Here is a 27,788-nt window from a genome sequence, read left to right as displayed (position 1 = left end):
TATGAGTTTCCTTAAAGTCTTGCCTATGTGTGTGTGGCACATGGTATCTCTGGGTTACACAGGAATAGCCCGAGGGTCGAGCAAAAACCTATGTAGCGGACTCTTCATTACCAACTTCTCGTTAAGTCCTAAGAAAATTTATTTATTTCTACTGTGCCACTTAGGACCTTTAGATTAATTAGAATGTTAATCAAGAAGTTGGCAAGAATTGAACAAAGATAACACAAGATATACAATCGTAACCGTGAATTATTTTCTATAAATCCCCCCGCTCAGATTCATAACTAATTTTTACAAGTGGTGCATCGAATTCCATAAAGAAACAAAATTGGTTAAAGAATAGCAAGGTTTATTAAGCATAATATACATACTGCTAATAATACAAGTAAAAAGATTCCATTCAAACTCTAGCTAAGGCATAAATCATATCTGATAACTCATACTTTCTACAGACAGCTCTATCAAATTTCAATCAATCTAAGTTACTCTATACAAAACATATTTCTTACACTATGATCTTAGTCTTTACAATCTCGGTTAACCTTTTCTCTATAAATCAAATCCTGTTAAGCATTCTTAATTACACATAATATTCAGATTCATACAGTGCCTGTCCTTTCATAATCTTCTACTACAAACAAGTCCTTTGTCATACAGTCTCTTTTAGTTGCTATCCCTGAGTCTCTTGTCATTAAAGTTTTACACAATATTAATTTCTGGATTCACACACATAACAAAGAATAAATTGTCTACTTATCTATACTCCTTTGTTCCTCTTTTTCCAATTGTTGTTAATTGAACACAATCATCTCCTTGACCTCTATTATCACAGCATTCCGGACACGTACGTTCCATGCGGCATAGCCTGCTGCCATATCTCGGGATTAGATTTCCAGCTGAAAACTGTTCGATCGCTTGCTAGCGATGGACCCCGCACCCAGAGCTCCGATCAACCACACAGTGAGACTGAGAAAACAAGAGGGGGGGGGTCTAACCCTTTTATACTTCCTCCCTAACGGCCATCACCGTAACTTTGGCCGTTCACATGGCACGTAGAATTTGCCGTCGCGTGTATCTGACCTCATATTGTCCGACTGTCTCCTGCTACTTCTAATCATGTTCCGCGAGCATGAGACCGCTTGGGGCAGCTGTCTGCTTTGCCCCCTGAACTTCGAGCTTACATTTACCCAGATTATGTTGGTCTGGTTCCTGCACTTATTTTCACAATAAAGGTTAATTCATACTAAAGATAATGTCGCCCTTAATTGAGTATTAAATTATACACATAATATTTGCACACTTTTCCTACATATTCTTTTCTTTTATACCAAGTAAATAACATCTCATTACTTTACAATTCTTTCTTTTCTTTTCTTATTAATGTATTCAACTTTACTCATACCTAGATACCAAGCATATTTTTATGATTCTTATTGGGTGTTTGCTCTGTTAGACAGTGATAAGAAGAATTTTAATATTCTAACTTATCAGGGTATAACAGTGGTCCTTTCCAGAGAATTGAGCGATAATCAGGTGAGGATTTACTGTCTTAAAGAATTCTACATCCCCCATCGTGTTAGTACTAGGGGCTCCCGAGTTACCGCTATTCACATTCATGGTTCTTAAAAAATTTTCTTACACTATGTATATACATATACACTTTTTATTTATTTGCCTGTTCTTTATTTACAAAACTGTTCCAATCCACTATTTCTTATATTGGTAGTTACAGTGGTGTAGCCTGTCGACGGCTACGCCATTGTAATGGTGGCTATTGATTACCGCACTGTTGTAATAACTTTATTCTAATTAGTAGTGTGCACTTTTTCTCTACTGCCTTTCTTGCTTATTCCATTGTATACTATGTTTATCCACCTTTTGTATTTTACTAGTCATATGCCTATGAACACTGGAATGTTTATTTGTTAGACTGCGCCACCAGTATCTCTATACCGGCACAAGACTCAGTAAAACGACTGGTAGATTTCTCTCTCTCTCTCTCTTACTAGCATAAATTCCTTCAACAAAGTTTACATAAACAGTCGTTTTTAAGTACTTAAACTACACTTTTGTTGCCGTAATTGTTTCCCACTCACAGATCCGAATATTTTTAGAAACAGTGCATTGTAAAATAAAGTAACATGTGACACTCTATTGATACATAAATTAAACACATGTATTTACATTAATAACAAGGTACATTAAATAAGCGATGGGATGGTTACTCTCTACCTATCCTTTAGACTTCTGGTAAAAAGAAACAAATTTTCCCTTTCAATATTAAATGACTATTCAATTATTACTCTATTAATTCTCTGCTTACTAAATCAACCAAAACTAATTTTCTCACAAAGAGGTTAGCTAGCCATGGCAAGTTATCTTACAATTTATATTTCAATTAATAACAACTCAGAGGACTCTCTTATAGATACTTCTTAATACTATTTCGTATCAGTCCATCTATGACATATCTCCTAGATTGCAAAAAGAATATACAATAAAGGATAGAACAACTTGAAGAGGCTTTTTTCACACACTCTTCCAGAAGTCCTGCATAAAAATCTCTGTGCCTTTTCTTCCATCTCGGATTTTAGGCTTCTCTGAAGAGTTTTGCTTCAGGGGGCATTTTGTTGGAATATTGGTGGGTCTTGGACTGCAATATTCCCGGTACTCAAAAAGTTCAGGCTTCAGCATTCAGGCTTGAAAGTCGCTCTGCAGCTTTTGGCTTCAGTTGATCTCCCTCAGCAATTAGACATCCAACTGCCTCTGGATCTCTGCTGGCTGCCAATGACTGCCCACTCTGATGACTATGCCTCTTTTCTCCCTTCAATAACTGGACCTTGCCTCTCCTTTTGGTAACTGGACCTCGCCTCCGCTCTGGTTCCAACTGCGTCTCCTGCTGATGTTCGGCTCAGTGCCCCTTTATTTAGTCATCTCAGGACCTTGCACCAAGGGTTGTAAGCCCAAAGAAATCGGCATTTCTCCTTGATCTTTTTGACAAGGCCGACCCGTTCTTTCTTTTCCTCTGTGCACTCTTTTTTTTTTTGTGTTGTCAGGCAGCTGAAACTTTTCTGAACCTAGTGGATCTCTTTGATACAACTTTGAAGGTGTTTATGCGCAGAGCTCGCAAACAACTTCCTCACACACTTAATCGTAAACAACTTTCTTGTGCTCTTATACATAGCTATATACAAAGTTCCGATGGCAAAGCATTGCCTTTATGACATTCTAGAAACTTTAGTAAAAACAGTAAATACAATTAATTCCCATAGGGTTACTTACATTAATATTAAACATTGAATACATAGAGACAAACAAGGTTATTTTTGTTACAGTTCTCATGAGACTTGACCTCTGTGAAAATTGATGTAAAGTGCTTTGGTATTTCTAAGCTACATCTAGTTTTACAGAATCTGTTCTGGATACTAATATTGTATTCAGCTGGTATGTTTCCAAGATCATATCTGATCGACATTTGTGTTGTTTTCAGTTTCCATAATTTTACATGTATCGTAGCCACTAATAACTCATGGTCTGTTCCACAGTCCGCACCTGGAAAAGTCTTGACAGACTGAATTGCACTTGTCCAGCTTCTTTGTCCAAGTATATAGTCAATTTGATTTCTGTATTGTCCATCAGATGATATCCATATGTACAATCATCTTTTGTGCTGTTTAAAGCAGGTGTTAGCAACAAACAAAGAATTCTCTGTACAAAACTCAACTAGTCTCTTCCCTGCGGTGTTAAGAATACCTAAACCAAAGGGTATTCTTAACACCCTGACTGAACATGCCCATTCCTGTCCATCTAAGTTCACTTATTCTGAATATATCCAGCTTCTTGCACTCCCTTTCCATCTTTATTATTTCCAGCTTACCTTGGTTCATACTTCTAATATTTCAAGTTCTAATTCTGTGGTTTCTTGCGAAACAGGGAACCTCCCTTTTCCAACCAGCAACATCTGTGACCAAGCTTCCTTCCAGGTTTGACCTGAACACATCATAAAAACTAGTTCTACTTGTGGAAGCCCTCTGTTCTTCCCCAGTTGCATGTTGGATGCCTTCAGGCCCGGGGTCTTACCATCCAGCACCATATCATACTTTTTCATTTTTGGCATGTTCATGGAATGTTCTTGGCAAGGTACAGAGGTGGTTTGCCATTGCCTTCCTCTGGAATATTTTTCGACTTTCCAGTCTAGATCCACACTGTTCTGTGAAAATGAGGCACCTCTGGAAGGATGCGACTCTTTGCCATGCAGTACGGTCTAAGTCTCTGTATTAGAGATGTATTGCACATATCTTTACCCTGGAATAATTCCCAGGAAAGAAATCATCCCTTACCCCTGCACATTGTAGTACTGCTATGATAAGAAATACTCTAACATGTAGGGATAAGGAGGTGGCTGTGCCACTGTATAAAGCACTGGTCAAACCACAATTGGAGTATTGTGCTCATATTTGGTCATCACTTGGTTTTCAATAAGACATGAAACATCGAAGAGGGTCAAAGACAAGTGACTAAGGCAATGTCAGGACTATAGAATGCTGGCTGTCTAGAGAGGTTGATGAAATGTGTATTGCAGAGTTTGGTGGATAGGAGAAAAGAGGTGATAGGATAGATACATATAAATTAGTTAGGGAATTTTATTGGATTAATCTAGAGGGGATATAAAAGATTAGAAAGCAAGAGGGAAAGAACTAGACTATCCCTGGAAGTTCTGCGAGTGTAGTGAAGCAGGGTGAGAGGAGTAGATTTTTTATATGGAGAATTTTGAGTGAATGGAATACATTACCTTAATTTATTGTTAATGCAGGGAGTGTTAAGGATCTTAAGATTTAGTATGAGTCTGCTGGAGAATGAAATAATAATAATAATATTGATAACATCTTCCTCATGTGGCTAAGATATAAGGAAAACTTGAACTACCTATTTAATCTCTCTCTTTGTCTGTGTGTGTGAGAGAGAGAAAATCTGTTTTCTCTAGAAATGGAAAACAGTTGAAATATTTCACTTTTTGAAATATTAATCTTCATTTCAAGCCAACATATGCAACAAATCAAATACAACAATACTTTGTTGTATTTGAATTTGAATCACACTATTGCCTAGCCAAAACTTAGCATCATCAGAGCAGGAATAACTGAAGGATTAATAGTCATAAAGTGCAGAAGCAGTAAATAATATATATAACAAACACGAAGAGCTTTCCAGTAGAAAAATTACATTCCACTAGAGATGCTGTCATTTCATGTATAAAAATGACATGTGGCTAGTATAATAGCCCAGATCTTAAAATTTCATACCATAAAACATAGTTTTACTTGATTTAATATTAGTCGAGTTTCCTTTACTCCACTCAACAGTCTTCTATTATTGCTAAATATAACATAGCAATTTTAGAGGCAAATTTACATTCTCAACAATTAAAGCAGTCTCATTCGCTAATGAGCTGCTTCTAAATTGCCACCAGCTTCCTCTTTTTCATTTCTTGGCTCACTTAATTTTTAATTTTATTTTAGGTGCTTTTTTTGAAATATAACTTATACCCAATCCTATGTATGAATAGGTACAACTGCAATCGTTATGAAGAAGAAGATAGTAAATCTGCTAGAAGTGCCCAAGAAAAATCACGTGCTGCTCTACACCGATATCTGTTTTATTGTAATCACTATCTCAATCATATGCAGAGCTTAAGGTTTGAAAATCAGGTAGCATATATATGTGTATGCATGTTAATTTTTAATTGCTCTTAAAATAAAAATTTTAAATCTTGCTTAGTAACTGTTAAATGTCAGTGTCCAGCTTGTATTGTTCAGAATTTGTCTAAAGTTATGTTCATGAACCTCTGGGAGTTTGTGGGAGGGGAGTTAACTAAACACTTCAAGTTATGATTAGAGGAAACTCAGTTTTTTTTTTTTTTTTGGGGGGGGGGGTATAAATATTTTGCTTATGTTCATTTTTTACATTTTTATATATGCTTAGTTAGTGAAACTTTATTTAATGAGGAATACTTTTTGTTTTATGATAAAGTAATCTAAAAATATACAGTATATATGTGATTTGTTCACATTTAATATTGCAATTAATAAGTGGTAGCGATAATAAAAGAGACTTAAATGTAATTAAGTAGTAAACTTGCTTGCCATATTTTGTAATCCTTAGGGAATAATGCAGTATATTATTATATTATGATAAGTGTATATTATTTGTAGGTTTGTGTTACAGTTGTGAGCACTCTAGCAATGGCAGCCATTTTGCTTTGAATCTCTGTAATGGACATGCACATTGGTGGTTGTTTTTTTTTTTAGAACATCTGTTGCTGGGTAACAGGATGCTAGGAAGTAAAGAGAAGTGAAGCAAGAAAGGAGAGCCAATGAGAGGTCTAATAAACTTTCAAATTAAGTTCCCTAATCTCAGGGAAAGTTTTCATATGCATCTTGGAGAGTAATTAATTCTTTAATTACTCTCCAAGGATATGAAACTCTGAAGTTGATATTTGAAGTACATTATAATATATCCAGCTTTTGTATATGAGAATGTTTTGTGCTTAATGAAAGGCAAGTGATATATGTTCAAAGGAGTAATAAGGAATCTACAGTAAAAGGTTCCTATATTGAAAATGCATTTGGAACTGCTCAATTAACATATTTGTATTGTTTGAATGATTATTCTTCATGCCTGCTTCAAAAAAATTGAAAGATAGATGCATTAAGGAAACTGGAGGATATATTCAAGTATATTGGTCAAGTGAGATCTTTACCTAATATCTTTAAGGAATTTAAGAGATAGAATGAATGAGTGAACAAAAAATTACACGAAGATGCATTGAACTGTGATAAAATAAATGCTGCAATGGAAATTTCCATATGGCCAAGTGAGACTACAGAACTTTTAGCTGAATGCTATATTCAGTTTGTCTTGTAAAGTATTTCATGTTATTTCTCAGTATTGAATTTAACTGTGAAAATCAGAGTATGAGAGAATATTATTGAGCTCATTTATATATTATCTATTGTATATAATTATATGTTTACAGTAAATATTTTAATTTTTTATCATTGAGCTTCATTCTTTTAAACACAACATGTGGATCCTGAAGTCAGTGTATCATCAAGGATACGAGTCTGAAACATTCTAACCAACTAAAATAAAATTACATATATTGTTATCTCACTCCATGACTGTCTTTAATATATAAGATGAATATTACAGTTAGGAATAAAATACTTTGAGCAAATCAAGCTCATTCAAATATAACAGGAGGATGTACACAATGGTATGGCATACTGAGATCTTATTTACAGTGATGTGTTATATGGATGTAGAACATTTAGAAATATTCAATAATTTTTTACACATTAACCTGGCATGCAACAAGTTATTTACTGAAATCTGCATTTTTCTCTACATCTATTAAGATATTTGCCATATAAAAATTTTTCATATCTGCTGTATAAAATTTTTTAAAAAAATTATCATATATGTTTTACTTATTCTTTATATGCAGTACTTAGATATTTGTTCTTATTCCAAAATGATTATCATGCTATGAAGTAAATAATTTCTTTTCATATCCTTTTTTTTTAATTATCAGTTTTTCCCTGTTAGTATATAATCAGTACTAGCATCTGTTGTTTTTTTTAACACAAAGAAGCACTGAGGAACTATATACCCACACTTAGTGCTCCTAGCTCTTTCTATTTAGTAAAATCCACAATAGTTTGGTTTATATACCCATGCATACTAGAGTCTAATCAAACCCTTATTACTTTAAGTTATAGTAAGAGGAATGTGTACTAAATTTTATTATTACGTGACACTTCCAAGGGGTCCAAAGACTCGTCGAGAGAGAGCACCTACTCTACATCTCTCTCTGTCTCTGCCACTCAATCCACCAACTACAGCAAACCACATTATCATCTACACCAATGCCATCTACTATCCACTACCACTAGTATTTTCAAAGACAATCACAAACATCCATGTCTATGGTGGGATTCGAACCAGCAGCCTTTTGGCTAGAGAGCAGATACACTCACCACGGCAGGGTAAACATAACTTTCATAATCACGGATGATATTCTAAAATGTATTATTAGAGTATTGTATTATTTTTAGCAGCTAAAAATAATACTGTTTTAAGGCTTTTATGCCATTGCAAAAAAATATCTATACAACATTTTTCATATTTCTAATGCAAATTTATTTCATATATGTTCTTAAAACTTTGAGTTTCTTATTTTTTGATTATAAGTACAAATCTCTACTCTTTTCTGCAGCATTTTCTTTATAAATCTACTTCACATAGTCAGTATCTAGCTATAATTAATGATTATATTATAATTGATGTATATTATAAGGTATTATGTATTTAATCGAATACAAAATATAATAATACAACTGGGTTGATGGTCTCAAATATCAACTCATGTACATTGATTCGTTATACCTGTGAATACCTAACTAGTGCAGATGGTGGGGGGGGGGATTAGACATTAGATTAAGACTATGCTTAGTTATCTGCAGTATTCTTTGCTTATTCTCTTCTTCTTTTCATCATAAATTTGTTTATATCAAACAAATGTATCATGTACTTTCCTTTCTACTAATAAGTAGCATTCAACATTGGGGCCCATGTCTTCAGCCATTTTGAGAATGTCGCATTTTCTTAAGAAGAGATAATGTTAGAAGCATTATCTCTTTTCTCTCTTCCTTTTCTCGTTCTTTCTCTTCTGAAACATGTTGTTCCTCCAGTTCAACCAATTCTTTGTGGTCAACTCCTTAGGGGCACTTTCTATGAGTTGAACTATGTCGTCATCATTCACTTTGAGATTCAGATTGTTTGCTAGGCCTACTATTTCTTCACTCAATTTTCAAAACGTCTAAAATCATGCACAAAACTTTTTAATGTATTTTTTTATATGCCACTCATACATTGAGAGGTCACTTCTTCCCAAGCCATAGCAATATTTTTAATAGCATGATAAATATTGAATGCTTTCCAGAATTGCATGAGAGTCTGATCATTTCCTTCAGTGGTAGAAATGGCTTGTGAAAAAGTTCTCTGTAGATAATAAGCCTTAAATACTGCAAGAACTCCCTGATCCATCAGTTGGATCAGTGAAGTAGTGTTTGGAGGGAGAAACATGATCTTGATCTTGGAGTGAAGATCACTGATGTAAGGTGGATGACCTGGAGCATTATCTAGAATTAATAAAATTTTAATTCTTCATTTTCCATCACACAATAGTTTTCCATTTCACTCGCATAACATTTGATTAAGGCATCCCCAAACAATTTTTGAGTCATCCACGACTTCTTATTGCTCTGATAATGAACTAGAAGAGTATGCTTCCCAGTGTTTTTGAGGACTTGTGGATTCTCACTGTGCCATATCACAAATGGTTTTGGTTTATATCCACCCACATTACTCCCCCCCCCCTTAATAGAATCGTAATATGGTCTTTAATAGCTTTGAAACCAGGTATAAATTTTAGCTTTTTGTGGATGACTATCTGCTCTGGCATTTTTTTCCAAAACAAGAAGGTCTCATCCATATTAAATATTTGCTGTGGAATAATTTTCCTCCATAATAATTTGATCCAATTTCTTTACAAACTCTCTGACAGCCTTCTCATTGGCACTCACAGATTCACGATACATTTTCACATTGTATGGTGAAATCTCAATAACCAACCGGAAGAAGCATTGAATTCCTAGTCATAATTGGGCCCTGTTATGGTCCTAGTGCTAAGGGATATGCGCTTTTAGTTCAGATCTTCTATCCATGATGCAAGTAACTTTCCCATATCACCAATAGGACCTTGTTGTTGTTGCTTTGTCACTATCATCGATATAATGGAAGCAGAATGAGACCGTCCGAAGTCATGTGCCATCACATTGACAGGCTTACCAGCTTCATGTTGCTTTATATCTTGCAACTTCATTTCAAGATCAATTGCTTGCCTCTTTTTCTGTGATTCTTCGCTTGGTTTTTTGATTGGGTGTGTAGGGGCCATGTTGCACAAAATATCACGAAATATTTAATGTTGTTAAATTTAATACACAAATAACCTGCTTCACAAAATCAAGAGAGGAACTGTTGAAGACACATGACGCTGAATGTGCTGTTACCACTGAGCATGATGCACTGTTGCTAAATAGAAACCTTTTTTACTTTATGCTCACTTGCATCTTGTTTGAAAGTATAGTTGAACATATCTTCAAGCAGATGTAAATCGAGGGTGACTATATATATTTATTATTTTTAATTAAAAACCATGCATATTTAGCTATACATATAATACACAAATAGTTACAAATTTAGGCCTAGTTTTTCTATTAAATTTTATACTTTGGGACAAAACTTCTGTTATACCATGAGTGACAAATCTCATATTTGCAGTTTCCATGTTCATAGAATTTCTTCAGAGCATTAATTCCCATGAATAATGATGACCAATTACTGCAATATCATCACGCTATAGAAATATTTAAACCAGTATTATACAGATTTTATTTTTTATACATATACCTTAGAAATGTGTGTGTGTGTATATATATATATATATATATATATATGTATACATACACTTCTTGAGTGTACATATATATGATGTACATTCAAGTGTGTGTGTGTGTGTGTGCGCACGCGCCATAATGGATTTACTCAGCTGAGAGACATGTTTTTTAAAAAGATTAAATGACTGAAAGCCAAAAGATAAAAAGTAAAAAATATGATTTAATTAAGCACGACTAGTTTTGTCTACTTAGAATTCTTCAGGTTGTTCTCACAATAAGTGGGAACAACGGACAAAAAATTGCGAAAGAATAAAAAAATCTATACCCTAAAGCATTAGCGTATTGACATTTGAGGCTGTTCTGCATATCTCCTCATTGTTGGGCATTCGCATGTGTTCAAATATCCCAGCATTTACTGAATTTGGTACAACTGCAATAAACCTTATTTTGGCCAGATGGAAAAATCCATCGAAATAAGTCTTGAAGAACATAAAAGAGAGACGTCACATATGGCAGAACAAGAGTTAGTTCTCTGGCGAACCATGTCCTGAATTCTGCTGACACTAATGAGGAAAACCTAATTCATCCATCTTATGGGACAAATCTGAAAATATCTTTTGCTGCTATGATGAACTAGAAAGAATTGTTGAATCCAAAGAAATTGTCCTTAATCAAATACATCTTAACAACAACCTCAGTTATAATCTCTCAGACTTCTATTGTGCTGCCATCCAACTTTGGCATTCACAAGATGTTGAACGTATGCCCAACAATGAGGAGATACACAGAACGGCTTCAAATGTCAATATGCTGACGTTTTAATGTATAGGTTTTTTCATTCTTTTTCAATTTTTGTGTGGTTGTTCCCTCTTATTGTGCACCTGAAGAAGTCTTCTATGAAGATGAAACTAGTTGTGCTTAATTAAACAGTATTTTTTACTTTTTAGCTCTGTGCTTTCAGTCATTTAATATTTTTTTTAAAAAAATACACACACACACATACAGAAATTTTTCCATTAAATTTAGAATATATTCATATGTTTATCATCTATATTTTTAATCATGGATCAGTTAACCAGCTATAGATAGTTTTTCCTGATTTTATTTTATTTTTAATTTTTTTGTCACCGTTGCTCATAAGATCATGCTATGAGATTTTGATCTCACTTTGTGGCTGTGGAGTTGGTTTTCCCCCCAATTGTCATCGTTGTCAAATTCCTGGTATGCACACTCAAGGAGTATAGGATAATTATGATAATACTACAGGAAATGTTTAGTTTATTACTAACTTATCGGTAATTTTTGGAATGTTGTTACTTGTTCTCATAACTCACCATTGAGAAGCTGATCAGTTATTCATGCATATGATTTGGGTTGAAGGTTGAGCCAAAGAAAATTTTCATTCAGTAAAATTTGACTTTGTGGGGAAATTAGGAAAGGAAATACACAGAAAACCTTTAGAAAATGGTCGTGGTTTTCAGATTTGTTTAATTCAAACCTCATTGTTTGCATTCCATTGAGCTTTAAATTAATGCCAATCTACTTATTTAAAAGGAGCAGGTATAGCAATGATCTAAGACAGTTATCAAAAGAGGAAGAATAGTACAATAGCATTTTTGTCATTATCAGCATTGAACCTAGCACTAAATTTAATTTATGTAGGTAATTTATTTATTTTCTTTATAATACATACTTTTATATTATTTCAGATTGATTGTTTGGCCTAATTTTACCATGAAATATAGTTTAAAATAAAATTGATATGACACAACCTTCGGACTATTTTATAACAATCCTAAAATACCGTGTCATTAAATTCTTTCCAGCCAATGCATAATTATTACTTTTTATAATTTTAAGTCATTTTGACCCTGCTTATGGTCTTAATTTAAACCAGATTGAGAAGGTTCAAAAATTGTAACGAGCTCTAATAAACATATGGTCAGATGAATAAACAAAATTAATCATATAGGATTCAGCATATTTAAAAATATACTTAAAAACCACATGCTTCATTTCAGTATCATTGCTGTTGTCAATATAACTATTATAAAAACCAAAAATCAACCAGGTTTTTATTGTTTATCATACTAATTACACTCCTTACCACACTTATTACCATATCTTTTTTACTTGTGACCTTACCTTAAGTATAAAATAAAAATGCAACCTCATTCATCAGATCATATTTGCATAAAACATTAAGATCATAAACAGCATACTTTTGATAGATTTCAGATCATTTCAGCAGATCATAATTTTGATAGATTTCAGAAAATTAAATTACATTATCATTCTAAATAAATTTTACACTTAATAAATTATGCATACTTGGACACTTCCTGTTTTAAAATAAAATATACTGATATATATATATATATATATATATATTCCTGTCATCAAACTTGTTATATAAGACAACATATATGGCAGTAATAAAAAAGACTGCATCACCCACAAATCAACTGACAAAATTATCAACCTGGAGAAACATATGAATGCCACTTCAGAGAAGTAATGCATGGAAAGACTGAAGAAACTAACACATAGGATTATTTGGAAAGATGATGTAAAATCATAGAGCCCAATATGGAAACCATCAACCAGGAATTCATAACATCTGCAAAGCTTCAGGTTAGTATTTGGTTCTTTCTATTGAACCAGGCTCTATGGAAGAGCATTTACACATAAGCCAAATATCAAGTTTAGCTTGGATAAGGTAACTGCTCGGCCAACTAAAGCAAAACAGCAGAGATTACACTGATGTAAAGAACATGATCCACAGAACATTCAGTCTGTGATATGGAATGTAAATCACATTTCAATCTTTCCTAATTGATGGGCAAGTGTGAGCAAAGTAGATGTTTTTTTATCTTATACCAAATGCATCATCCTATCTGTGAAGTTTGATGACAGAAGCATAATTGTCTGGAACTCTTTCTTCCGGTATGGACTTGGATGTTTAATTGTAGTGTTTGAAGAATGATCATCAACAGATATATAACACCTCTGGATAATGGAATGCTTTTCCATATTGTGGAAATTTTGCAGAAACCCATAAGTATCTCTTTCGTTATTCATACTGCAGGTTATTACAACATGATTTGAGTAAAATAATGTGGAAGAACTTGACTAGCCTGTACAGAGGTTATCTTTTTATAAATTTCTTAAAATAACATACAATGTATATTTCCTAATTTTTTTTTTCCTATATTTAAGCTTTATGAATCCATTAGAGTAAAAATGGAAGAGATGCAACAACACATGTCGTGGATTGAGGTTCAATTCTTGAAAACAGCTGTTGATGTCCTTTGTCAATGTCGCCAGACTTTAATGTACACCTATGTTTTTGCTTACTATCTTAAGAAGAATAATCAGTCTGCTATATTTGAGGTTGGTATGTATAGTCATATTTTATGAAAATTATAATTAATAAACCACTTCAGTTATAGTGAAGATTTATTATTTTAGTTTCACTCAAAGATGAGCATTTCTCAAAATGTGGTCCATGGCTCAATATTGTTTCTTGGAAAAAAACCTTGAGGTGTTGATAGAGAAAATTATGCTATAAATGATATCTTTTTTTTTTTATTATTATTTAAATTAAACAGTTGAAATGTGTAACTATTGCTTATTCAAGTTTAATAATATTGGCATACACACTTAGTCCAGACTGTTTCCTAACCTATATCAGATAACAGTAAAAAACCATTACGTATAAATACATGTACATGTGATGTGGTGCAAAAAATTGTATTTTGGGTGGAAAAAATGTCCACTACTGGTGTAGTTTGGGAAATGTGTTTGAAGGATATATGAGATTAGCTTCACTAATAGCTAACAAAACTCCTCTTATGTTTGAAAGTTTTATAGCTTACATCATAAGCGGTCCTGTGAAATTGGTGGATTAAATTGTGGAGACAGAGTTGTAGAGTAGATTGCCCTCCCTCGACAAGTCTCAGACTCCTTAGAGGTGTCACGTAATAATAATAATAATATTTCCACTCTTTCAGTAATATGTAAGAAGAGACATATGAATCATTTATAGCATAGAGATTTCATCTAAGTTTCTTAGTAATTTTCATGATCAGATCTTCCGAAAAGCAACTAATTTAAAAAATTAAATGTTATATGCTTGTGTGCAACTAGATTATATCGAATTTTAATAAATGACAGTCATTTGTTCTGACTATTAAACTCCATTGAACCTCTTATTATAAGGATGTTATACAATATAGAGACAGGTTTTAGATCTGTGGGATCTGCTTTTATTTCTTTGATTATTAATTCTATTAAATAATGATTCTTTAATACCATCAGTACTTGACTACTTTATGAACACAGAATGGAATATGTGGGAAAACATTACGTGCAATGTCCTTGAAGAGGGTGGGTTTTGTAATATTTTGTAATATACACAATAATTTTTAGAATTAGCTTTGTTTGAATGATTTGTCAGAGCTAAACTAGATAAGAAAATCTTTTTTGTTTTGCCATTGTTATCACACCTGATATTTGCTAAGAAATCCTGTTACAACAAATAACATAGGCATCATATCCATCTGTAAAACATGATCATTTCAGTGTCTTTTAAATGTGATCATGTACTTAATCATATTTTAAAAATTCACGATTTTCATAAGATTGTGATGTTATTATTATGGAAGCTCCTCCAGAAGGACTGCTTCCTCTTCTGTGTCACTTACTGCTTTGCTTACATATCTCTGCTCAAACACATTTACTGAAGATGCACTCACAACATTGAATGGTAGTCCATTCCTCATGTGCTTCCTGACCATACTCTGTGACAGAGATGAAATATTAGTCATTTTAACCTTTAGGTTAAAATGACTCCAATAAGACTGATTATTGTCCTAGCATGTGCATGTCACCAGATGCACATTGCACTAACATGCCCTTATAATTGTTTACATATGATTTTGTTTCATATTGTTTCAAAGCGAATTTCATTTGGTCATTTTATCACGTCAGAGTGAAGCCTGTGAAACTTAAATTATTTCACTATAGACCTAATTTTGCCACTTAAATGGTCTGCTTTAAACCAGAATTAAAATGACTCAATTTTAATAGAGATCCTAAATCTATCAACCTGGTTGGCTAAGTGGATAACATCTCTGCTTTCCAACCAACAAGTCAGTCTTCAAATCATTGGTGTTAGTGAGACATAGTTGACAGAGGATGATATACAATATACTGAAAAAATAGAATATGATGAATCTTGTAGTTTCTTGTGAAGACAAAAAGGTTAACAGAGGGATGGGACAATACGATTTCTGATAAGTTGTATTCCTTTCATCATGTGGAACTTTAAAGTAAGCAATAGTAATAATAATGGCTTTGAAACCATTTAGTGTGAGGTTGAGGTGAGACAATCAGGAGTTTTAGATATTCAGTGGGATGTTGATGACCAAGGAATGCACATGGTGGTGATACTGAAATATTTAGGCAAATGAAATCGCTAAGTGAGCGGTGGGGGATAATAATGGATGACTATAAATGAAAGATACCAAGAAATTATATACTTGGTTTAATCCTTTATCCAAGTGTAAACAAACAAAGTTTGCGCCTTAAGTATTTTCAGGACTGGGGACAACTCGTATATAGAAGCTTATGACTTCACATCACTTGCCTTAGTATTCCATAATGCAAAGCATATATCCTTGCAGGCATGTATAATGCTATACATTATGGGAAGGGTCACTACCCAGACTGGTTTTTGACTTTTATTTAGGTCTCATCAATGGGAGCAAGACCTCTGGGTTTGGCTCCCACTGATAATGCAAACCTCCTTCTTGTATAAGTCCTTTTGCCTGCCAAACTCACTCCACACATTCGCAAACTCCACACACCACTCCTCCTACATAACCTACGCATTGAGTCATTTGCTATTATGACCCTCTTTCTCAACTCTACTCTGTCATACCATGGCAACAGACCTGCTATCTTAACTTTCTCACTCTTTTCTTTTGCTACTTCCAGTAATTATTTCAAGTCCTCTCTCAATCAACAAGGATGGGATTCAAACCCAAGCAGGGAAACTCCAACGGATTAGCAGTCCATCACCTTAACCACTCAGCCACCTTGTCTCTTTTTAACCTCATATACTATATAGTATATGAGCATTGGATTTAATAATGATGTCTCGTATAGTAATAAGAGATGAAGTTTCAAAAAGGACAGCCCTTGGTGAGAGCGATCATTTGGTTATGACATGTAAAGTGATTAGCCAGGTACAAGTGTCACAGAACAAAAGAGATGTGTAAAGCAGGAGACTTTGTCAACCTAGGGAAGCATATTGACCTGCCACAACATGATGAGTGAAATAATCGAGAAATCACAATTACCTGGAACTTGTTCATGATTATTTACTAATGGCAGTGTCACTGTATTCTTAGGAATGTGACGTGGTACTCAAAAATAACCAGAATTACTATTTTTTTTTTTTAAATTTTTATTAAAGTTTATAATACCATATTCTAGTCTCCTTCAAAGTACTCTCCATGTGAATCAGTGCACTTGTCCCAACGATTTTTCCACTGCTGGAAACAGTTCTTGAACTGTTCAACCTGGAATACTGTTTATGGCCTCCAGCAACTTTTCTTTCACTTCATCTAACACATCAACGAATCACTACCCTTTCATGGTTTTCTTTATCCGTGGGAATAAAAAAACGTCTCATGGAGAGAGATCGGGTGAGTAAGGAGGGTGAGAAACAAGCGTCATGTTGTTTGTTGTGAAGAACTGTTGGACAGACAAGGCCATGTGGGCTGAGGCACTGTCATGATGAAGCAACCAATCTCTGCTACTCCACATCTCTGGCCATTTTCATTGCACACTATCACCAATCCTCTCAAAACATTTAGATAAAAATGTTGGCTCACTGTCTGTCCAGTAGAAACAAATTCTTCGTGTATGATCTCATTCACATCAAAAAAACAAATCAACGTTGTCTTGGCATTTTTTCAAACTTGATCTGCCTTCTTGGGTCTTGGTAAATTTTCATGTTTCATTGGCTTGATTCTTGTTTGTTTCTGAATCATAACCATAGCACCAAGACTCATCCCCAGTCACAACTTTTGAAAGAAAGTTCTCATCATTAATAACTTGCTTCTTCAAATTGTGGCAAATATTAATGTGATTTTTTTTTTTATCCTCTCTGAGCAAATGAGGCACAAATTTAGTGGACACATTTAATTTGGAAATCATCATCAAATTCCTGCCATGTATCCTCAAGGGGTGTACAGGATAGTACCACATAAAAAATTTACATCATTATTAACTTCCTATCTATAATTTTACTCCAAATCAGTCTGTTACTTGTCAAGACTCCAATATTATCAGATTTTATATTTATATCATCTAAGGCACTTTGTACCATTCAATCCACCTATATCTTGGTCTTCCTCTGGGTCATTTTCCTGCCAACCTGGCAGAGAACACTTGTTTTGCTAATCTTTCCTCACAAATTCTGTTTAAGTGCCCATACCACCTGAGATTAGCTCTGCTAACGCATTTCTGGATGCTGACAATGTCAAGTTCTTTCCTAATATCCTCGTTTTTAATGTGATATTACCATTGATGCCATCTGTTCACTCCTCTAATCTTTCTCAGGACTCTTATATTTGCGGTCTCTAGTCTTTGGTCAAGTGTTTTACTTCTGACCCAGCCCTCAGATCCTTAAGTTAAAACTGGTTTGAACACTGTCTTGTAAACAGTTAATTTAGTGTTCCGACTAATTTCTCTCTTATTCCATGTGAATTTATTCAGTTGACTTCCTACCATACCAGCTTTGTTGATTCTGTTGTCTATTTCCATATTTAATTTACCATCTTCACTAAAAGTCGTGCCTAAGTAGCTGAAATGTTTTACTTGTTCCACAGATTTTCCATTCCAATGCAGTTGATATTTTCAATGTTCCTGCCTATTTTTATTGCTGACCTTCATACCATATCTGCTACAACAGTTATTCAATTTAGTCAGGGAATCTTGCATACTTGTAGTTGATTTATTTAGAAGTATAACATCACCTGCATAAAGCAAAGAGCCGACATTAACATCTCCAATTTTGATATCATGTTTAATACCACTTTCCTTCATAATGTGATCCATATAGATAATGAATAACAGAGGGGATAATGTACATCCATGTCTCACACCAGATTTAACATTAAACCATCTTCCTGTACTTCCTTCAATTCTAACTGCTGACGTACAACTAAAATCCATGTCTCACACCAGATTTAACATTAAACCGTCTTCCTGTACTTCCTTCAATTCTAACTGCTGACGTACAACTAAAATCCATGTCTCACACCAGATTAACAATAAACCGTCTTCCTGTACTTCCTTCAATTCTAACTGCTGACGTACAACTAAAATCAGTGTCTCATGCCAGATTTAACATTAAACCGTCTTCCTGTACTTCCTTCAATTCTAACTGCTGACGTACAACTAAAATCCATGTCTCACACCAGATTTAACATTAAACTATCTTCCTACTTCTTTCAATTCTAACTGCTAACTTACAACTAAAATGTCCCATTGACACCATAAAACTGTAGCGCATTGAATAGCTTCTCTCTTGCCAGATCGACAAAACTTAATACAGATCTTTGTTATATTCCCATGATTTCTCAACTATTTGTCGTAAAGTGAAGATCTGATCCTGACAGCCTCTATTTGACCTGAATCCTGCTTGTTCTCCACCGAGCTTTTCTTTCACAATTCTTCTCCACTGTTTCTCAAGTATACTTGCAAAAATCTTACCATGAACACTCAATAGGGAAATACCTCTGTAATTCTCACAACCAGTTTTATTTCCCTTTTTATATATGGTACTATGAGAACTCTACTCCAGTCATCGATAATTTGTCCCTCTATCCAGGCCTTTTGAATTATGCAGTGCAGCCACTGTAAGACTTTTATACCACCATACTGTAGCATTTTTGGTCAAATATCATCTACTCCTGCTGCCTTTCCCCATTTCAAGCCTTTGATGGCTTTTTCTACTTCAAGTATGGATATGTATTCCTGACTGTATGCCTGTTGAGTGTTTTTTTACCACTGTGCTATCACTGCTTGTTTCATTTAGCAATTTTTTGAAGTAATTACTCCACACTTCAAGGATATCTTTTTCTCCCATTTTCATGTCACCTTTATCATCTCTAACTTCTTTTACAGCACTCTTTCCTCCATTTCTAAGCTTCTTCAACAACCTCCAGAATATTTTACCATCTTCTTGATATTTATTTTCTTTGTTCTTGCCAAAGTCCTCCCATGACTTTTGTTTAGCTAGTTTTACATAGTGTTTAGCTTTCTTACATTTGTCTCTGTATTCTCTAAGAGCACAAGCTGACTTATTTGGCAGGAACTTTTGATATGCTTTCTTCTTTTCCTTCACTGCTTCTTTAACTTCCTGTGTCCACCATGGAGTTCTGATTTTTCTATCCTTGCAGACAACCTCACCACATGCCTCTCTGACTGAATCAGTCAGGATTTTCTTCAAGGTTTGGTTCCTGTTCTCAAACTCTTTCATTTTTTCTTGAATAATGTTTGTGTATTTTAGTCTACAGTTCACATCTGAGAGCTGCTCAACTTTTATTCGCTTTAAAACTTTCTTGCATGTTATTCTTTTCAATAGGAAATTCAGTGTTATCCTGCTCTTCAGAAACCTGCTCAGTAGTCTTTCGATATAGTCTTTCAGTGATCTTCAGTGATTGCCTTGCAAACCTTTTTTTTTTATGCTTTCATCTTTTCTGCTTGTCAAAGATTGACCAAATTCTGGTTAGTCTTCAGTTGACGTTTTCCCATTTTTGAAATGGGAAAACCACTTGTAGACCTGTGTTTTACCTAAAGTGTTGTCCTTAAAAGCCTTGCTGAAGCATAACAATAGTTTCAGTTGCAGTTTTACCCAAAAGAAAACAAAATTTCATGCACACTCTCTGTTCCTTATGGTCAGCCATCACAAAATCGTCAAACTTTCTTGTAACCACTGGCAAAAAAAGCAGCCAGAACAACAAACCAGTTCATACAGAATGATGCTTGCACACCAAGTTCAGAGTCTGGTTATTTTTGTGTACCTATCCCCCATATATGTTTTTTTTTACATGGCAAATTGGAAACAGAATACCTCTGAATGTGGGTGGAAAGAATTGGTGAAAGAGATGGTTGTTCAGCCTAATTATTCTCATCTGTATTGAATTGAGTTGAGTATTTTTAGGAAGCTCTTAAGATTAATACCTCCGTAAATGTTAGAACAACGTTCAGTGGTTGAATTCTCTGTGATTTGTCTAGGGTTTAAAGACTATTCAGAGATAAAATAGTACCTTAAGTATAAAAGAAATCCTGATTTGTTAGATGTAGTTGAAGCAATAATGTTTGTTCTCAAGAAGAGAAATCTCATCTTGTTTAGAGATTTGGGTGTTTTCAGAAATAAAATAGGAAGAGGGTGTTCTTTATTGTGGGAAATGAGATAGAATTGTGTTTTGCTAATGCTGATAAGCTTATCTTAATCCGTGTGTTGAGGCTTAAGTGCTGTGAGAACATCATGTTGGAGGCTTAATGGAATGTACACAGCACTCGGAAAGGATTAAAACAGATTTTAATACTTCCAATATCTCGTCTCAGGCACTGAAATACTTTCCGAGTGCTGTATGCTGTTGTGTCCCAATTTACGATTATTAGGCTTTCAACTATATTGAAAAGAACGACATGTAAGAAAGTTTTAAAGCGAATAAAAGTTGAGCAGCTCTCAGATGTGAACTGTAGACTAAAATACACAAAGATTATTGAAAAAAAATGAAAGAGTTTGAGAACAGGAATCAAACGTTGGAGATTCAGTGGCAAACTTTGAAGAAAACATTGATTGATTCAGCCAGAGAGGCATGTGGTGAGGTTGTCTGCAAGGATAAAAAAAATGAGAACTCCCTGGTGGACACAGGAAGTTAAAGAGGCAGTGAAGGAAAAGAAGAAAGCATATCAAAAGTTTCTGTCAAATAAGTCAGCTTGTGCTCTTAGAGAATATAGAGACAAATGCAGGAATGCTAAACACTGTGTAAAACTAGCTAAACAAAAGTCATGGGAGGACTTTGGCAAGAATATAGAAAATAAATATCAACAAGGTGGTAAAATATTCTGGAGGTTATTATAGAAGTTAAGAATGGAGAAAAGAGTGCTGTAAAAGGAGTTAGAGATGATAAAGGTGACATGAAAACAGGAGAAAAAAATATGCTTGAAGTATGGAGTAATTACTTTGAAAAACTGCAAAATGAAACAAGCAGTGATGATAGCACAGTGGTAAAAAAACACTGACCAGGCATGCAGTCAGGAATACATATCCATACTTGAAGTAGAAAAAGCCATCAAAGGCTTGAAATGTGGAAAAGCAGCAGGAGTAGATGATATTCGACCAGAAATGCTAAAGTATGGTGGTATAAGAGTCTTACAGTGATTGCACTGCATAGTTCAGAAAGCCTGGACAGAGAGACGAATTCCTGATGATTGGAGTAGAGCTCTCATAGTAGTACCAATATATAAAAAGGGAAATAAAACTGAATGTGAGAATTACAGAGGTATTTCCCTACTGAGTGTTCCTGGCAAGATCTATGCAAGTATACTTGAGAAACGGTTGAGAAGAATTGTGGAAGGAAAGCTTGGCAAAGAACAAGCTGGATTCAGGCCAAATAGAGGCTGTCAGGATCAGATCTTCACTTTACGACAAATAGTTGAGAAAGCATGGGAATATAACAAAGATCTATATTTAAGTTTTGTCGATTTGGAAAAGGCATATGACAAGGTGCCAAGAGAGAAGCTATTCAATACGCTGCAATTATATGGTGTCAATGGGGCATTATATCAAACAATACTTAGTCTTTATTTGAGTTGTAAGTCAGTAGTTAGAATTGAAGGAAGTACAGGAAGATGGTTTAATGTTAAATCTGGTGTGAGACAAGGATGTACATTATCCCCTCTGTTATTCATTATCTATATGGATCACATTATTAAAGAAAGTGGTATTAAACATGATATCAAAATTGGAGATGTCAGCTCTTTGCTTTATGCGGATGATGTTATACTTCTAAATAAATCCGCTACAAGTCTGCAAGATTCTCTGACTAAATTGAATAGCTGTTGTAATAGATATGGTATGAAGGTCAGCAATAAAAAGACAAAGACAATGAAAATAGGCAGAATGAATCATTGAAAATATCAACTGTATTGTGAATGGAGAACCTGTGGAACAAGTAAAACATTTCAGCTACTTAGGCACGATTTTTAGTGAAGATGGTAAATTAAATATAGAAATAGACAACAGAATCAGCAAAACTGGTATGGTGGGAAGTCAATTGAATAAATTCATATGGAACAAGAGAGAAATTAGTCGTAACACTAAATTAGCTGTATACAAGACAGTGTTCAAACCAGTTTTAACTTATGGATCTGAGAACTGGGTCAGAAGTAAAACACTTGACCAAAGACTAGAGACCGCAGATATGAGAGTCCTTAGAAAGATTATAGGCGTGAACAGATGGCATCAATGGCAATATAATATTAAAAACGAGGATATTAGGAAAGAACTTGACATTGTCAGCATCCAGGAATGCATCAGCAGAGCTAATCTCATGTGTTATGGTCACTTAAACGGAATGAGCAAGGAAAGATTAGCAAAACAAGTGTTCTCTGCCAGGTTGGTAGGAAAACGATGAAGAGGAAGACCAAGATATAGGTGGATTGATACGGTACAAAGTGCCTTAGACGATAGAAATATAAGATCTGATAATGTTGGAGTTTTGACAAGTAACAGACTGATTTGGAGGAAAATTGTAGATAGGAAGTTAGTAATGATGTAAATTTTTCATGTAGTACTATCATATCCTGTACACTCCTTGAGGGTACATGGCAGGAATTTGATGATGATGATGGCTTTCAACTATCCTTACATGTGAAACTCTACTTGTCTTTGTCCAAATCTTATTTATATACGAAATATCATCCAAATACAAATATTCAAGCTTCTTCTCCCCTTAGTGTCCCTAAATATTTATTTTATACTGCGCCTTTCAGGATATTTAGCTTAAGATATAAAATTCAAAAACAAGGAGCAATTACCAAAATAAGTCTGAGTGTGAAACTAATATGCAGTCGTGACTTTTAACTCATAACTTAACAAATTCCCCCCACACACACCTGCGTGATTAGGTTCGTACGTTTTTACAAGTGGTGCATTGAGCAGCAATCTCAGACATCTATATTTTCAATGAACAAAAGTTTATTGAAAACTCTTAAATATGGTGTAATGTTGTAATAGATTTCACATTATGATATGAACACAGATGGATAAGAAAATAACTATTTATTAACTTAGAAGCTAATATTTCGCTGGTATATCTTAAACACGGTACAATTCATTCTTTATCAAATAAAACTCAATTCAATACTAAGAATATATAATACAAATTTTCACTAGCTAAACACAATTATTAGGTTAAGATCCTATCCTACATGAGAATTGTGATCATATCGCCATAACAGATTCTATACATATAAACATGTATAATTCTAGAACTAGTTGATCCTTTGTCTAACCCCTTACTGGTTTGATCACGCTATAATTCTGTATTTTCTAGGACATATATAATCAATTACTCTAATTTTCTCACAAGACAATATGGATTAAATTTATCCTTTCGCTGAGCTAATACACACTTTTGACCTTTAAAACTCTCTTAATTAAAATACAATGTACATGCATAAATCTCTAGGCACATGAATTACGTATTAATTAATAATAACAAGCTCATTTTTATTGTAGTTTGATATGTACTAAAGTCCTAGTATAATTCTCATTAATCCTTTCAACTGTTCAGTAATTGTACAATGACTAGTTACATATGATTTGAATTGACACGAGATTTTATAGTATACCTTTTGACATGGGTCTTCTACACTGGTCTCTATCTTTTTCCGATATTTTACCTTCCTATGACAAACTCTTCTATAACTTATCACTCCTAAGTTCTTTTGGCACTAAGATGGGCTTTCACAATCTTTACCTTATTCTTCAATCAAGGAAATACATAGGATCATCTATTCTATGGCAGTGAAATTCACCACGTAGGCACTGACTCCTTTATAGAATTTTCTTTCTCTCGTTACGATTACTGGATGATGAAACACACTGACATTATCTTCTCTCTTTTTTAACTAAACGGTGTCCCTCATTTCTTACAATTGGAACACGGAATCGAAATCCCGCACACTTTCTTTCCTTATTGTGTCGGATGGAGAAAACTCCTAATCTGTCACTCAGGAAAACCGCATGAGACCTATACAAAGACTTGTGAAGAAAAACCCTGAGGAAAAAAGCCTCGTGGGGGGGGGGTTTCCTAACCCTTTTATACGATGACCCCTGCCGGCACCTTCTTCACTTTCTTTTCTTCCCCTTTACTGGAGTCGATTTCACTGACCAATTCGAGTGTCGTTTTTCTGCCAAAACATCATGCGGTCCGTGTGCACGCAACTGACACGTGACGAAGTCTCAATTCGGGAATTATGACCTTGAGCTTTGGTTTTTGTTTAAGCTAACCTCTATGTCATCCATACTAAATTAATCACCTTTCCACAATTTTCTAAGAATTAACTCGAATCTTTAATCTCTTATTTCAAGTGTAAAAACTAGCCTTTCACATACAAAATCCTATGACTAATCTTCTTTGCTTTACTTAACCTTATTTTATCATATCACAACTGTAATAAAATTCTCTTTTTTTTTTTTTTTTTTTTTTTATTTAGTTCAACAAACAATTTCAGCTGTATTTTTCACTTGGATGCAAACATGTTTTTCTTTCTTTTTATTTTTTGTATTCATTACTTTCAAAGGCTCTTAATGATATCTGCTTACGAACAAGCTTGCTTACTTAGTTATCTATACAGGGTTTTTATTTCTTCTCTTGTTATATCATGATAACTGAAATTTTCGCATTCTTAAGTTATCAGGGTGTAACAAAGGTCCTCCCTTTTTAATAAAAAAAAAATTTTTTTTTTTATTTAAATTTTCTTGTGAAGTGTTCCTCTTTTCATATCTGGTTTTTCTCTTTTATGACTGATGTACTTAACTTCTCTGTTTTTTATTTCTCCTTCCTCTTCTAACTTTGCAGTAATTTACCTCTGATTTAACCTTACTACTTTTGATTTGTTTTCACTGATTAACTCGTTATCATCATCGTCAACCCAATCCAGAATTGGGTTGACGATTTAGTTTTATTATTATTATGTGATACCTCCAACTAGTCCAAAGCATCATTGGAGGAGGAGCATCTAATTTACAACTCTGTCTCCACTATTCACTCAATCCATGAACTGCAGTGAACTGCAACTATACCAATGCCATCCTTTTGTTACCCTTTGTTCTGTCATCCTCTTATGTTTTAAATGCCCTTTCTATCTCTTGTAAGCATAAATCACGCTAATGTATCTTTCCTTAAATAATTCCTGCTTATTACTTTCTTATCACCCTTTCAATATCATTTATCTTTTAATGTCTCTCTCAATATACTTATTACTTAGGCCGAAATCCCTGACGAGAGTGAAGTTGTTGTTGTTCTGAGATAAAGAAATGCAAATGGCGAATGCCTATTTCTTTGTCTCAGCACTGGTTCTATTTCCCTCTTCAAATTCAGAGAAAATTTATTTATTAACGCTGCGCCACCCTGAATCCTAGGATATACTAAACATGTAAGACCAGGGAGTTAGAATCCAGTCAGCATTCACTCTTGTCATTTATAAATTTTAAACTTGCAGTCATGACTTGATAAGATCTAATTTTCATGCCTTTTGAGGTTCGCTATATTTTATGAGCAAGTGCAGTAGGATCTAAGTACAGGCAAGACAACATTTTATATTTAAACAAAACATTTTAATTACAAGTAGAATACATATAATACACTTTGAAGCACTGAGTTAATCATTCAATAAAATTTTGGTACAGCATTAGCACTCTTACATACAGTTATTTACCCCTTCCAAAATTTCTATCTGAGAAACCTAATTAATAACATTTTATCACTTAGTCTCGTTGTATCACTCTACTCAATCAAATCTCATTCTTAATATATATCAAACTCCATTCACAATCTTCTCTGACAATCTGACAAATCTTAATCAATTTACATATATCTCAGGCCTAATTAAGAACTCTTGTATATCTCTCTCTCTCTCAAGGTACATTCATGAGACAATGTTCTATTTCTTTCTTAAATCTATCACTTAACAGTTCAAAGAGTCTCTAGTAGCACATACAATAAAATCTTCTTATTCAATTCCATTAGTTAAAAGACATAAAGTTTTCATCTTACCAATTTGCTGGTATGCTACCTTAACCGCTTCAGTATCTCATCAGATATTTACCTACGTTGACCACTTCACTTCGCACTTTACTGGATACTCTTTATGAGTTTTCTCTATACTTCATATTGGAAGATTTCTGTAGTTTCCACTATCATGATCTGCTGGGCTTTTGTTTCCGACTGGTAAGTTCCCTTGGTCATTTGGTCGTAACTTCCTTGAACAAAAGAAACCCACGTGGAGGCTCTGTACCAGCCGGACTTCCGAGGCACAGGAAAACATCTAAAAGCCTTGTGCGCAGCGTTACCACTCCTTTTAAACGCCGTGCCACTTTTATCATTCATCATCTGATATCTACGTCATACATTCTCTATGTCACACGGCACTAAGCGCCACTCGCGGAATCATCTCATAACTTTCGTAGTGTCATGGTGGAATGGGAGGGGGGGGGGCACCTTGCTACATTACAGATGTATCTGTACTCTCACTACATGCTTTTGAAGTCAGCCATTTCACATTTTGGTTATTATCTCTCATCCAGCAAAATGGTTAGTTATTTACATAGTATCTGAGACCAAGCAACTACACACCAAAATTATAATGAAATTTCACATTACAAAATAAGATAAGATAGAAAATTAAAAGTAAAATTTCTATACAAGTGCTTCTACATTTCTGATAAATCATTAATTCTTTTAAGAGAGTGATAACGATGTTAAGTCCAAGTGAAATGTAATTTTCTTTAATATTTTGTTTCACTCCGACTTAACACCTTACCAACTGAGTCGTCCTACTTGTCTCTTCTTTGTATTCTTCATGGAATTGATTATTACCACTCTTCTTATGTTGCCTCCACACTGCCTTTTTTTTCTCTGTATTGTCTGCTTAATCTCTTTCATCAATTTC

The 27,788-nt window shown here is 34.3% G+C and overlaps 1 protein-coding gene across 1 annotated transcript in view; it reads left to right on the top strand.

Annotated features, from left to right (window-relative positions):
* The window catches only part of LOC150098132 (E3 ubiquitin-protein ligase arih1-like), a 214,068-nt gene that overhangs the window by 144,008 nt on the left and 42,272 nt on the right, over positions 1 to 27,788 (top strand). The window contains exons 11-12 of the mRNA XM_090406578.1: positions 5,567 to 5,708; positions 13,740 to 13,913. Of these exons, the coding sequence (XP_090262704.1) occupies positions 5,567 to 5,708; positions 13,740 to 13,913 (316 nt within the window). The remainder of the gene's footprint in view (positions 1 to 5,566; positions 5,709 to 13,739; positions 13,914 to 27,788) is intronic.

The sequence above is a fragment of the Typopeltis vanoorti genome, chromosome 16 (genome assembly GCF_054136105.1).
Source record: "Typopeltis vanoorti isolate ZY-2024b chromosome 16, IOZ_Tvanoo_1.0, whole genome shotgun sequence".
Taxonomy (NCBI): Eukaryota; Metazoa; Arthropoda; class Arachnida; order Uropygi; family Thelyphonidae; genus Typopeltis; species Typopeltis vanoorti.
Note: the sequence above shows the minus strand (reverse complement) of the source record. Positions and strands in the feature narration are given on the sequence as shown.